At 43.2% G+C, this 14,696-nt stretch overlaps 1 protein-coding gene across 2 annotated transcripts in view; it reads right to left on the bottom strand.

Annotated features, from left to right (window-relative positions):
• Positions 1-14,696, bottom strand: part of FAM193B (family with sequence similarity 193 member B) — a 138,308-nt gene that overhangs the window by 108,267 nt on the left and 15,345 nt on the right. For both annotated transcript variants that reach the window (XM_063927967.1, XM_063927968.1), the window contains one exon: positions 1,142-1,379. In XM_063927967.1, coding sequence (XP_063784037.1) covers positions 1,142-1,379 — 238 coding nt within the window. The remainder of the gene's footprint in view (positions 1-1,141; positions 1,380-14,696) is intronic.

The raw sequence follows: 14,696 nt of genomic DNA, 5'->3' as shown, positions 1-14,696 counted from the left end.
AAAGTCAGTTGGGTGTCTGTTTTTTCCCATCTAATAGACCGGAAAAAACAGACTCCCAACCGACTTTTCAAACAATTGAATTTCCCCCTAAATATGTATTTATAATTTAATTAGTAAGCTAGATTTCCAATTACATGAAATCTTATGCAATAAAGTAGGTATGAACATAGGTAAACATAAAATCATGCACTCTTAGTACAGATACCAATACAAGGAGCTCATTAAATGGTACCATAGAGAGGATCCTTGAAGCTGAAAGAACTAAAGGGAAATTTATAATAGTACGGTGTGAGAAAATGCACAAAGACAAGCAACTAAATTAATGAACTAGTAGCCATCAGTAAAACTCAACAAGTTCTGTTGAGATACTACAGAGACGGCAAGATCATTGCAAAAGACCCTTGCAGACAGTTTCATATGAAAAGAGACAAGGGGAAAAGGGCAAAGTGAAGCTCTTAGATTATTTTCATCTTCAAGGCTTTCTAAAAAGGCTAATAAAGGTGAGGAATACTCTTTAGGATCACCAGACCTAATGCATAGAATTAAAAAAGGATGGATACCTCTTTAACGAAATGCATATAATATGCCATAATACCTATGAATGCTGTAATTAGAGCATTACACACATATTTCCTTCTGCCGCATTTGAATGACTGCTGTACTAAATTCACATCTGTACTTACCTTTTGTTTATTCATTAGCACAAAATAAGTACTATTTACCACATAGGGTTTGTCGAGTATGTTAATGGGCTATCAGGAGAATTATAAACTTCTACCCTCATATATATATTAATATACTATATAAATCCCTATAAGTACCTATAACTGCAATACTGGCGTCACTGATTCTTCTTGTCCTTACAGTATTATACTGCATACCAAATGTATTCCCTTAACCAATCCATTGAATAAATCTCTCTCATTCTTCATTCACCATTGTGTTTGTTCTAACAGCATGTATATAGACATGTCATTTATGTCTCCATATTGTTTACAAAACAGAACCTAAACCAGATTTATCATACTCTGATCACTTGATAGTCACAGCAATAAATATTTAACAGCAATTATTAAGAAGGATAATTTTATAACTGGACGTGCAAATCAGTATACAGCCTGCGCATTCACTAGCTACTTACCTGCAGACCCAATGCCTAGGTTCCCGTTAGAGTGCTGCGAGTTCCAGAGCCCGGACAGTTTGTGAGCAGACAGAAAGGAACTGGGGTCCCAATCCCCAGAGTTGCCATGGCAAGAAGAAGACGAGGAAGATGAGGAAGAGGAAGAAGTGGAGGAGGAAGAGGAGGATGAAGAGGACGACGAGGAGTGTGAACCACCACCACAGGACTGGGACTTGCAAGATGTGTGTGACAAGGACACCTGTTAGAAAAGAAGAGTAAATGAGTTAAGTGGTTGTGCAGCAATAGAATAGGATTTGGAATTAAAACCAATGTAACTTTCCAAGTAAATAAAAATGACCAGATTAAATCCACTTTGCATTTTCAAATTGCTGACATGTAATGGGGTTGTTTTGTAAAGATATCAGAACCTAAAATGTACCTGGCTTAAATCAATAGTACAGTCCAAGTATAAGCCTAATGTCCAGTTAACAACACACAAACCATTAATTAGCTGTTGGCATGAACTCTTCAAAGCCAGTGTGTTGAACACTGGCACATTTTGTAATTTGATGAGATTTTTACATTTTTGTGCAATAGCCGCCCTTGTAGCAATCTATATGCGGCCGAGTGAGGTTTTATCAAACTTTGGCAGGGCTTATGAAAAAAATAATCACTACTTCTGGGCATGGGTTGACCATGAGAAAACGCTGTATATTTCTAATTATTTCTATAAAGGCACCACAGGGTTCTGTAGTGCCATACCTAGGTGATAGACAGGGCTTGAAGTGGTCCTGGAGAGGTGGTGGAACTCATTTACCCCACCTGCTCCTTCATCTCCCCATAGGTGGAACCAGGGCCAGTGCTAAGATTTTAGGCACCCCCATGCAAATTTGTGCATTACCTCCCATACTTTATAAAGGAACAGTGGTCTCACAAGGAAGGGGCATGGTCACACAATAGTACACCCAATTCAATTTACTCTACACAGTGTTAACCCCATTACACCGCATGTAGTGCACCAGATTCATATTACACAACATAGTAGTGCCCCTTATTCACATTATGTCACTCAGTAGTGCCCTTTATTCATATTACTGGAACTGGTTCTCCCTACAATTACAGGTGGTGGAACTCAGTTCCACCTTGTTTCCCCCCCCCCCCCCCCCCACCACTTTTACCCCTGGTGATAGTACAGTAAAAGTAAACAGGTTGTAATTACATTTATGTAATTATTTCCTACTCGGTAATACAGGGCACAATTGGAGAAGTTGCTATAGCAACCAATCAACTTGCTGCTATCATTTATAAAGTACATTCCATAAAACGATAGCGAGAAGATGATTAGTTGTTATGGGAAACATCCCCACCTGTCCTCTTTAGAAGGTTTGATACATTCATTTAATTTTGTAAATGCAACCATAAGAAAGGTCCCTGATAGCTGCAGCTAGCATTCTAGAGGGGATGTGGGTAGACACAAAGAGGGAGAGGGGGACCAGGGGTGGGGAATGCAGATGTGCAGTGTTTGGAGGAGGGGTACACAAGAACAGACAGGTAAATACTGGCCTTGGGGTTAGGCACTAGGGGTGGGTTAGGTGCAGGGGTGGGGGAGATTAGGATTAGGCAGCAGGGTAGGTAAGGGTTAGGTTGCAGCAGGGGTGGGTTAGGATTAGTATTAGGGTTAGGGTAAAAATACTTTCCATGATCCATCAGGATTCTGGCCGCCAGAATCCCGCTGTCTGTATTTTGACTATCAGGATCCTGACTGCCAGGATTTTGTACCCGAGCAGACACACGAACCATAGATACTTTAAAACTAAAATAAAATTTAGATATTAAACATAACCAGCTTAGAGGAATCAACAAGTATGAATTAGATTATGATGTAGGAGAGGTGACAGAATGAGAATTCTTTTTGATTTCCAAATGTAACATTGCGTGGTCAATTTAATTAGGCACGACTATTATCCGCATTTATGGCACCGCTGGACTCATGAACTATTGTTTGAGACCCCATAGGGCTGCGCATAAAAATCAATGAGATCCAGGCCGATATCAGGCCATGAGGGGGGAGAGTTCAGCTGCCGTGGCTGGTATATCTACACCATTACAACTCGCCCCTAACTGAACTGAACCCTTTGTGTCAAATAGACTTAATGCATCAAAAAATTACCCCATCTGTTTTATTACTTGCATTGAATATATTTGTAATTGGCTATGTGTGTTTGTTTTTAGTAAAATTCCGACGCTAGAAATTAGTTAAGGCTGGATCCTAGCTCTTGTCCCTGGCGTTGCTTCTTCTTTCCACCCATGAACAGCGGAGAAAGCAGTGACCCAATTGTGTCTATTATGGGAACTATCATCATCGCAGTATGCCATGCAGCATTCACTGACAAACTGTAATCATTTACTGTGACAGGAACAGAAGTGCTGTAGAAAGGTTTTCTGATAAAAGTGAAAACATCGGTCTGACTCAACCAATTTGGTGGCAGCGGTCTTATTAACAGGGTGCAGAGTTTTGGGGGCAGGAAGGGGGCACATTTTAGAAAATGGAGGCATGCTGCTTACATTTCTGGGGTGTGCTGAAGCCAGTGACTGCATGATTGAATGCAGCTTCACTGGCCTCAGCAGCTGGACATTTTGAGCAACCTTAGGGTTGTGAAGACGTCTGATGGCCCAAGCGATGGTGATCCGATGCTGCGTCTTTGGATGCAGGCACAGATCTGAGAAGCCGGCTCTGGGCTTATTCTTATAGAAGATGCCTCCTGCTGCTGTAACATAACTTCTCAGATCCGCTGCTACCGAAGATGCAGCACCGATCAGTCCTGCATCCACCTCTGAATCAGGCCCAATGTACAAAGTTCTGTCTACATATTTTGTAGACCTGTGGCATTTTGTTTTAAAGCCAAACTAGGATGATTTTAACTTAAAAAGAGAAAACAACTCTCAGGCTACTACATTTCAGCCAATAACTACTTTTTTGCATTTGGGCAGCACGGTGTAATGGTTAGCATTACTGACTCACAGCACTGGTTCACAACTTGGCCCTAACTGTGTGGAGTTTGTATATTCTCCCCGTACTTGCGTGGGTTTCATCTGGGTACTCCAGTTTCCTCCCACAATCCAAAAGTATACTGGCAGGTTAACTGGCTCCAAACAAAATTAACCCTAGCATGAATGTGTGTGCATGTACATGTGTTAGGGAATATGGATTGTAAGCTCCACTGGGGCAGGGACTGATGTCAATGGGCAAATATTCTCTGTAAAGCACTGCGGAATATGTGTGCGCTATATAAGGAGCTGGTAATAATAAATAATTACCAACAAAACAGTTAGGACATTAGCCAGCAGATGGCAGTACAGTCATAATCTAACTAACACATACAAGACGATAATATAAGAAAGGTTAGAAGGTCACAGCTCCATAATAATGAACAACAAAAAAGCCATGTTCTCAGATCAGCAGGAACCAGCCTCTGCTGGCCAATTAAAAACAACCTGCTGTGGCTGATCTCTAACAGTCTTTGTACATAAGACAATCTGTTTTTTTTCCAGAAACATACATTACTTCAAATCTTAAGGGCCCTACACACTGGACGATTGGCCGCCGAGGTGCCCGATAGTCTATACGGCCAACGGACGACCCGGCTGCGGGGGAAAAGGGTGACGGGGGGAGTGAAGTTTCTTCACTCCCGGCCCCATAGCCTTGCATGGTAATATGGACGATATTGTCCATGTTGGCTTGCAGGCATAAACGAGCAGGCACCAGCGATGAACGAGCGCAGGGCCGCTCATCGTTGGTGCACACACACTGAAAGATATGAACAATATCTCGTTCATTAATGAACGAGATCGTTCATATATTTCAGTGTAATCAGTAAACGTGTAGGGCTTATTAGAGAACGTAGTTTAAAATACACATAAAATAACTTTGTACGGTTTTCAGAAGAAGAAAAATAATTACCAAAAAGAAATATTCCTAACATAGTTCTAGATTCTTTTATTTGCAACTGTGGGCTTTGACACCTACAATTAGTATGCGGAACGTTTTTCAAGCTTGTAAGGCAGCTGGCAGAGCCTAAGATGGGCAATTGCTTTTTTTTCTAAATTTCTCTCTTCCCCATTTGCAAGTTTTAACTAATTACATTCATTACTTATGGGCTAGAACATACAAAACCATCTCATTGTGGCTACAAGAACACTGCAATAACTTTGGCTGCCAGATTAAAGAGAGGGGGTCTTAGAAATGGTGCATACTATTGGAATGGATGTGAACTGGATTTGCAAGAACTTCCCGTTACTCAAACAATGCTTCAGAAACAAAGTCATTAATTCTACATTGTACTCCTCCTTTTTTTAAATCCATATTCGCTGTAAAAGTAAGTGATATTTGTGACAATTTGGGGCCAATTCAATTGTTTTGGGCGTCTAAAATTCCGGTTTAAACGGGGCTATTTAGACACCCAAACAACGGTCACAATTCAATTGTGTCTGGGCGCCCATGCACGTGTTGCGCCCAAACAGACCAAGTTTAGTTGCCTAAAATGGCTAAATCCGTTTAAAGTCCCTGCTTTAGGCCCAGAGTGCAGTTTCCACACATTTTTTTCGCATCTCAGGAGGCTACAAGAAAAAATGTGTCCTCCGCGGCCACTGGACAGAACAATTGAATTGCTGCTGTCGGCGTCCTCTATTGGCAGCGCGCAAAAAACAACTGAATCGGCCCCTTTGTATGTAACATGGTAGACATCCTATATGTAGGCTTGCCATAATATCCTTTGAATCAAGGACATCTATGATTTATGCAAGTTCTGTGGATGGTAAAAACCAGGTGAAATGCAGGCTTGAATTTAGAACCTGTGTAAATCATAGGTGTCCCAGATTCAGGGATATTATGCAAGTGTACCTATATTGGACTTAAAGTAATAAACACAGTACACATTAATTTCCTTCCAACCACTAACACTGGCTCTGCTTAACATTCATACACAAAAATATACGTTATGGTAAGAACTTACCGTTGATAATGGTATTTCTCCTAAGTCCACAGGATAACAATGGGATATGATGAAGCGACAGCGGATTTGCACCAATCGGTCAAAGCTTTTCCGGACTCCCAGCATGCAACGGGCCCATCCATATATCCCCGCCTCCTTGCTCAGGCAAATCAGTTGTATTCCAAAGATCAAGGCAGGAGCATCATACAGAGCCCTAATCAGGCGATAAGAACACAAATGCACACCCCTCAGTACAAGAAGGAAGAGGTTAGTGAGTAAAAGGATCCTCAAATCAGGTGTGTCAGGGTGGGATCCCTGTGGACTTAGGAGAAATACAGTTATCAACGGTAAGTTCTTACCATAACATATTTCTCCGGAAGTGTCCACAGGATAACAATGGGATTTCCCAAAGCAAGTTAGTGGTGGGGACACTCCTGATTGGACAGGAAAATCCTTCGCCCGAATTAAGCGTCATGAGATGCGAAGGTATCCAAGGCATAATGTCTAATGAATGTGTTAATGGAGACCATGTGGCTACCTTACATATCTGTTCTACTAAAGCACCACGTTGTGCTGCCCATGATGGACCTACCTTACGAGTAGAGTGAGCAGAGACATTGGGAGTCATTCTGACCCGATCGTACGCTGCAGTTTATCACAGCGGTGCGATCGGGACAGAGCTGCGCATGCGCCGACGCCGCAGTGTGCTGGCGCATGCCAGGCGGCCGAAGGCCGTCGCTGCGCTACGATCACCTCTGCTTGATTGACAGGCAGAGGCGGGGGCGGTCTTGTGCGCGGTCCGGCCAACGTAGGCGTGGCCGGACCATGCGGGGGGCGGGCCGCAGCGGCTGCGTGACGTCACACGCAGCCGCTGCGGCCCGGGGAGCGACAAGTAGCTCCCGGCCAGCACACTAAAGCTGCGCTGGCCGGGAGCTACTCCTAAAGTGCAAAAGCATCGCCGCTGTGCGATGCTTTTACACTTCTGCGGGGTAGGGGGGCACTGACATGCGGGGCGGAATAGCCCTGTGCTGGGCGCCCCCCCGCATGTCTATGGTCGTGATCGTAGCCCTGCAAAATTTTGCAAGGCTACGATCAACTCGGAATCACCCCCATTAGCCAGAACAGGGAGATCAGATTGAGAATATACTTCTGAAATCGTCATCCGAAGCCATCTGACAAGTGTTACAAGTCCATTCCCGGACTGACTGAAGAGTATTAGACGAGTTCCCACCGAAATGGGCTCCAGCCAGATAGACCCAGCGACCTGCAGTGGATGTGGTAGAAACAGAAAACAACATCCGCTTCTGCGAACCTAACAAGGCTGCAGAACTCTTACCTTTTCACCTTCCACAATCTGCACCGAAAAGGAAAAAAAGAAGGGTATCAAACCAGTTAAAATGACTGCATCCCACAACAGAATGCGTCACCAACCGTTGTGAGGGAATCTAACTCACGAAGTTAGACTTACCAGTAGTATCCGCAGAGATTGACTGAATTGAAGCCTCCCCACACAGCAGTACACCGTCCCAGGGAAACACTCGAGTATCTCTCGGAGTCAGCATCAGCATTTCTTGCCATGTTATAGAGAAGACTCAACATAAGAAACCTCCCCACTCTCTTTAGGATAATACTATTGGATGCTTTTCCGAATATAAACACTCCCCCAAGTGCATGTAATGCAAATAACTCCAAAGCATAGAAATAAAATATCACTTAGCTTCCTGTGTACGATCCTTTGTGACAGGACCCCGTGTCGACCAGGAGTTGACTTTCACAGTATTCTATCTGCCCGTCACGGCCGACCTAGAGCTTTATCAACAGAGCGACCAGCACATGAGAAAGAATACTTTTACTTCAGCATTCATTATAAATCATAATGTAATTATATATATGTAATCATAATGTAAATTTTATATATATATATATATATATATATATATATATATATATATATATATATATATATATATATATATATATATATATATATATATATATATATCTCTATCTTATACATATAAGCGGATTGTCTGGAACCGTAGGGTCCCTAGTGACATTAATGTGTTCTGAATGTGTATGGCCATGTACTGAAAACCCCAGTTGTGAATCTAACAGGAAACCTTATGGTCGACAGAAAACCTAGTATTCGTCGACAACAGGGAGTAGTAACCAGGCAACATAACCATCTGGAGACCCCGAGAGGTCCGAGGGAAGTATACCTATATAATCTTTATAACACTCCCCCACACCTACTACCATATCTGTGCTCGAGCTACAGGCCCAAGAAAACGTACCATACATACACATATAAATATATATACAGGTATAAGGCAGTTACAGCATGTTAATTTACACTCAGTAATAACAGTTGGTGCAGACAGGGTCACCCACATACCACTGTGTCTCCCGTACAGTGTTTACTTTTGACAAGCAAACAACTACCGACCTGCTGACAGTGCATCTACTGACTCAAGTACCAACAGGCGTCGGTGATGCCGACAGCGATCCCCATAACTGTTTGTGACAGAGCACTCACGCCTGTCGACATAGGTCGACTAAAAAGCTATAGTGGGTATATCTGACCAGGGAACACACAGAGATATATGCACAACACACAGATTACAAGCCCATTTATCTAAAACAGTGTTATATTGTCGTCTATATAGCACTAAACACTGTGCCCCCCCCCCCCACGTCACTGTTTTCAATGCTATGGCGGGGACATGGAGAAAAATGGCGCTAAAACGTGTTGTGGGGGCTAAGCCCCGCCCCTTCTCGGCACGCTTCAGCCTGCTATCAATATAGCGTTTTTTATGCCGGCGGGGGTCCCTATACAGTATCTACACACTGTATACATACGTTGCCACCCTTAAAAAGGTATATACTGCTGCTCAGGGCGCCCACCTCCTGCGCCCTGCACCCTTGTAAAGCAGTCGGCGCGGGAGCAATGGCGCGCAGCGTGACCGCTGCATTATACTGGCGGGTGTATGGTGCACGGGCACCGAATATGCGTCTTCTGCCAGTTTTGAGACCATCAGTAACTTGCTGCCCAGGGCGCTCCCCCCCAGCGCCCTGCACCCAGTGAGTGCCGTTGGTGTGTGGGAGCATGGAGCGCAGCGCGACCGCTGCGCTGTACCTCCGTTACTGAAGTCTTCTGCCGTCACTGAAGTCTTCTGATCTTCCTATACTCACCCGGCTTCTTTCTTCTGGCTTCTGTGAGGGGGTTGACGGCGCGGCTCCGGGAACAAGCAGCTAGGCGCACCAAATGATCGAACCCTCTGGAGCTAATGGTGTCCAGTAGCCTAAGAAGCAGAGCCCTTGAACTAAGAAAAAGTAGGTCTGACTTCTCTCCCCTCAGTCCCACGATGCAGGGAGCCTGTAGCCAGCAGGTCTCCCTGAAAATAAAAAAACTAACAATAAAGTCTTTAGAGAAACTCTGTAGAGCTCCCCTAGTGTGTGTCCAGTCACTCCTGGGCACAGAGTCTAACTGAGGTCTGGAGGAGGGGCATAGAGGGAGGAGCCAGTTCACACCCATTCAAAGTCTTATAGTGTGCCCATGTCTCCTGCGGATCCCGTCTATACCCCATGGTCCTTACGGAGTCCCCAGCATCCTCTAGGACGTATGAGAAAGAGAACTTTAGCTGTCAACCATTTAAGATCCACTTTATTAAGTAGTTCAAATGGGGCAACTTGAAGGGCTTTCAGGACTAAACTTAAGTCCCAAGGCACTGTAGGAGGAACAAAAGGAAGTTGAATGCGCAGCATTCCCTGGAAAAAAAGTATGCACATCCTGTAAATTGGCTATTTTCTTTTGGAATCATACAGTCAATGCAGACACTTGCACTCTTAAGGAGGCCACCTTCAAACCTTTATCCATTCCTGGCTGAAGGAATGCGAAGACCCTGGAAACTCTGAAAGCCTTAGGGTCCATTTTCCGTTCACTGCACCAAAGAATATAGGTTTGCCATATTCGGTGATAAATGCGAGCTTGCTCTGATTGGAGGAAACACATATGGAATGGATTTGAGTATATCACAATCAGGCGCTAAAGCCCAATACAACTCCCAGAAGTTTCACCTTACTTCAAAAACAACAATGTGATACAAGAAAAAAAAAAAAAAAAAGAGAGTGCACGAGGTTCTTAAGCGCTAAAGAACAATACTTCCCTCTGATGGGATGGCAGATAATCAGTACTTCTCTTGAGCAGGTGTAATTCGCAATAAATTTTAAACTGATTTTTAGAGGAAACATGGAACAAAAATAAAACAATATAGTGTAGTATGTCAACCACAAGAAATAAGTCCCAGAAATGTATTTTTCAATAATCCCTTAGTTCATGAGTTATAGGACGTGCAGAGTGGAATGTCCTAAATGGCGTACCGTACTCACACAGCAGATAGCCAGAATGGACCCATAAAGGTATCTTTAATGTGAAGATCCCACCCTTTAACCAGTGGATTGATATCTCAGAAACAATTTAGAAAACACCGGTGCGTACCAGGACTCACACTTTAAAAAGTGGTAACAGATGTGTAAAAGTATCTTTTAGTTCCCCCCATCAATGATGATAATGGAAATGTCGGATGGGCGTCCGGCATTGAGGTTCTGAATAAACAAACTGACAGAAATATAGTAAAGTCAGCAATCACACTAGCATTCAGTCACATGTTATACATTAGTGTATTAAGCAATATGAGCACAACATCAACTATAGCTACATTTTAAGTATGTAGGAGAACATATTACTGCATCATGTTTTAAACAGATCTAACGTATTCAGACGCAAATGCGAAAAACAATAGTAAATGTATACAGACTCATATACAGTAGACACTTTAGCTAACTATTCGTAATCAAAAGGTAGATAGAGATTTAGTGCTGTATAACCCATACTCAGTAGAGTGGGATACAGGGAGACTCACCTGCCGCTCCATGAACCTATAGTGAACACAGACGCTCAGTGAACACGGACGCACCAGTCACTCAGCCGCCTATGCTGCGACTGGGTCCTGTACAGCGTCTGAGACAGAAGCGGGAAACAGTTCATGGCAGGAGACTCGGAGCAAACTGGTCATGAACCGGGGGGAGTGGCGACCAGGAGAGCGTCTGACTCCTCACTTCTGACATCAACCCTAGGGATCGCGGCCTCATACTAATCCTGGAGCCTATGATCCCTAAGGCCTAGCGCTTATGCATCCGCAGTGGCAGCCGCGTCAGCGACTGTTTGGTGGTCCCCTTCCCAAAACAGTACAGCGTATACCCCTTCTAAGCGGAATCGATGCCTTACCTACTTCCCGTAATCCGGCAACAGCCTGGTAACGTCTGCTGGACCTGCTAGTATATCCGACACAGACACCCGCTGGAACAGCACTGTACTCGTGGTTAAGCGTTGTCGCGACCCGGCGGAGAGTTGTTGGAGCGACTCTTTCTAAGGTACGTATAAGACGCTGTTTAGAAAGATCACTCAAAAAATAGACTATAAAAATAAAATAAGAAAGCTTAGGTCTGCTAAGAATCAGCAGCCCTCTGACCATGGTCCGGCTCCTGCCGCACCAAACAAAAAACTGATTTGCCTGAGCAAGGAGGCGGGGATATATGGACGGGCCCATTGCATGCTGGGAGGCCGGAAAAGCTTTGACCGATTGGTGCAAATCCGCTGTTGCTTCATCATATCCCATTATTATCCTGTGGATAAGCTGTGGACCCTGCCGGAGAAACTAGCCATATATACTTAATTGCATATCACAGGGGAGGGACAGCAATAGGTCTAGTAGAAAAGATGGCAAAGTGTATGGTCATCTGAAATGTGTTTTTGCTAATATAATAATGTCACACAATATAAAACAGTATAGAAGAGACAGAACAATACATAATTACCTTTCCTATGATTTACATGCTTTACATACTGTAGGTATATACACTGGAGTATAAATACCTTAATCGCGTGCGTCTATGTGTTATATGTATCTGTTTATGTAACGTATCCCAGATTCCATTACAATTCCCAATATAACTCATTATGGCTAGCTAAAAATCAGTCGACAGTCAGAAAGTCCATGATGCGGTTTCGGAGTCACCTCCTTACACTGGTGCAAAACAAATTTGAGTTCACTTTTTTTTCTATAGAAGAAAGGAAATCTAACACCAACTGTATAGTGTTTTAGCAGTGTTATAAGTCATTTGAGAATTAGAAATTGTAGCTCTACCATGGATATTGGATTGGTAAAGATCGGGTCTTAAAGATGAATATGGAGTTATGCATGTGTACTGGTTATGGAGTTATGCATGTGTACTGGTTATGGGGTTATGCATGTGTACTGGTTATGGGGTTATGCATGTGTAATGGTTATGGAGTTATGCATGTGTACCGGTTATGGAGTTATGCATGTGTACCGGTTATGGAGTTATGCATGTGTACCGGTTATGGAGTTATGCATGTGTACCGGTTATGGGGTTATGCATGTGTACCGGTTATGGGGTTATGCATGTGTACCGGTTATGGAGTTATGCATGTGTACCGGTTACGGAGTTATGCATGTGTACCGGTTACGGAGTTATGCATGTGTACCGGTTATGGAGTTATGCATGTGTACCGGTTATGGAGTTATGCATGTGTACCGGTTACGGAGTTATGCATGTGTACCGGTTATGGAGTTATGCATGTGTACCGGTTATGGAGTTATGCATGTGTACCGGTTATGGAGTTATGCATGTGTAATGGTTATGGAGTTATGCATGTGTACCGGTTATGGAGTTATGCATGTGTAATGGTTATGGAGTTATGCATGTGTACTGGTTATGGAGTTATGCATGTGTACTGGTTATGGAGTTATGCATGTGTACTGGTTATGGAGTTATGCATGTGTACTGGTTATGGAGTTATGCATGTGTAATGGTTATGGAGTTATGAATGTGTAATGGTTATGGAGTTATGCATGTGTACCGGTTATGGAGTTATGCATGTGTAATGGTTATGGAGTTATGCATGTGTACTGGTTATGGAGTTATGCATGTGTACTGGTTATGGAGTTATGCATGTGTAATGGTTATGGAGTTATGAATGTGTAATGGTCATGGAGTTATGCATGTGTAATGGGTTATGGAGTTATGAATGTGTAATGGTTGCCATTATTTCTTATAGCTGGGTTCCAAAACCAAGTCTGTGAGATTAATTCACAAAAACGGGGGATGGGGCGGCTGCTACTTATACTCGCAAATGGAGGATGTTTAACTCGCTCATTCATTTCTGCTACAAATGTATTGTAATCCCCATTACAGAGCATATCATTGTGTTATGCAGAGTGTGATTAAGAGGACTGGATCACAGGTTACCAATAAGCTCTGTAGCAGAGGCAGGCATGCATGAATAGTCTTACAATTTAGGATGCCAAAGATGAGAGTAAGTCTAAATCAGATTTCTTTAATAAAGCAGGCCATGAGATGTGTATATATGTGGAATATAGGTATATGGTCAGCATACCGCGCGTCGGGATCCCGGCTGTCACAATACAGATGCCGGGATCCCGAATGGTTTACCATACCGCCGCCGGTATCCTGGCGAGGTAGGCGATTCCCCCTCTATGGGTGTCCACAGCAATCATGAAAGTTAGGAGCTGGTTGGCTTGTTATCTCCATCCTCTTTATCTGCATCCAAGGCTTAGTAAATAAACACCTTGTCCCTTAAGCTTTCAGTAATATATGCGAACATGCAATGGTAGTTAATACTGTATATATTGACTATATAGGGGAAAGGGGGAGGTAGGACAGAGAGGTGGCATTTAATCCTTATTTGAGAGGTGGTTAGAATTTTCAAAAACCCTATGATATTATTAATACGTTTACTTGGCAAGGAGGAGATCAGGAGTGTAACATGGGAAAGGCCACTTATGTAAAGTGACACGGGATCTAATAAATATCAGCAGAACGGCTGCAACGTTGTATAAAAAATCCTATGATTTGTTAGTTGAACACCTAGGGATTGTGATGTGAGGCTCACTCTGTAAGGCCTGCCAAGGTTAGAGGAAGGTGACGTGAATATTCCAGAAGAATATGGACTCCTGGAAAAAATAATGAAATAAACTAAAAGACATGGTGGTTTGGGCAATTACTCATCCTAGCAAGTAAGACAGCATGCTCTTTTACAAGCTAGCTGGACAATGTAGCTAACTAATAACTGCCTGATGGGGTGTATGCAGTCAAAAGGCCGAATGCAACATGTTGGTTCCTTTTTATAATGAGGTAGATGTATGATGTAGTGAAAAGAGTGGAGAAGGGAGCCATGGCAACCAACCAACCAATCAGCTGCTACTTATAATTTTATAGAATGCACATGATGTTACTTTAAAGCTGACTGGTTGCCAAGGGAAACTCCTGCACTGGCTCACTTCTCCGCTTTTTTCACTGCTTCATACATCTACCACATAGTTATTTGGATTGCACACTGAGCATCCAAATAGATTTTCGGTTTTGCTTGTTCAAATTAGAATCTGACAATTCACAGCGAGCATTTGGCTGACCACAAGCTAAGCAGACTGACATGTGGCTAGCCAGTTTCTCATCACATCTTTAAAGAGAACCTAAAGACC

The sequence above is a fragment of the Pseudophryne corroboree genome, chromosome 6, assembly GCF_028390025.1.
Source record: "Pseudophryne corroboree isolate aPseCor3 chromosome 6, aPseCor3.hap2, whole genome shotgun sequence".
Taxonomy (NCBI): Eukaryota; Metazoa; Chordata; class Amphibia; order Anura; family Myobatrachidae; genus Pseudophryne; species Pseudophryne corroboree.
This window is presented reverse-complemented; position numbering and strand designations above follow the sequence as displayed.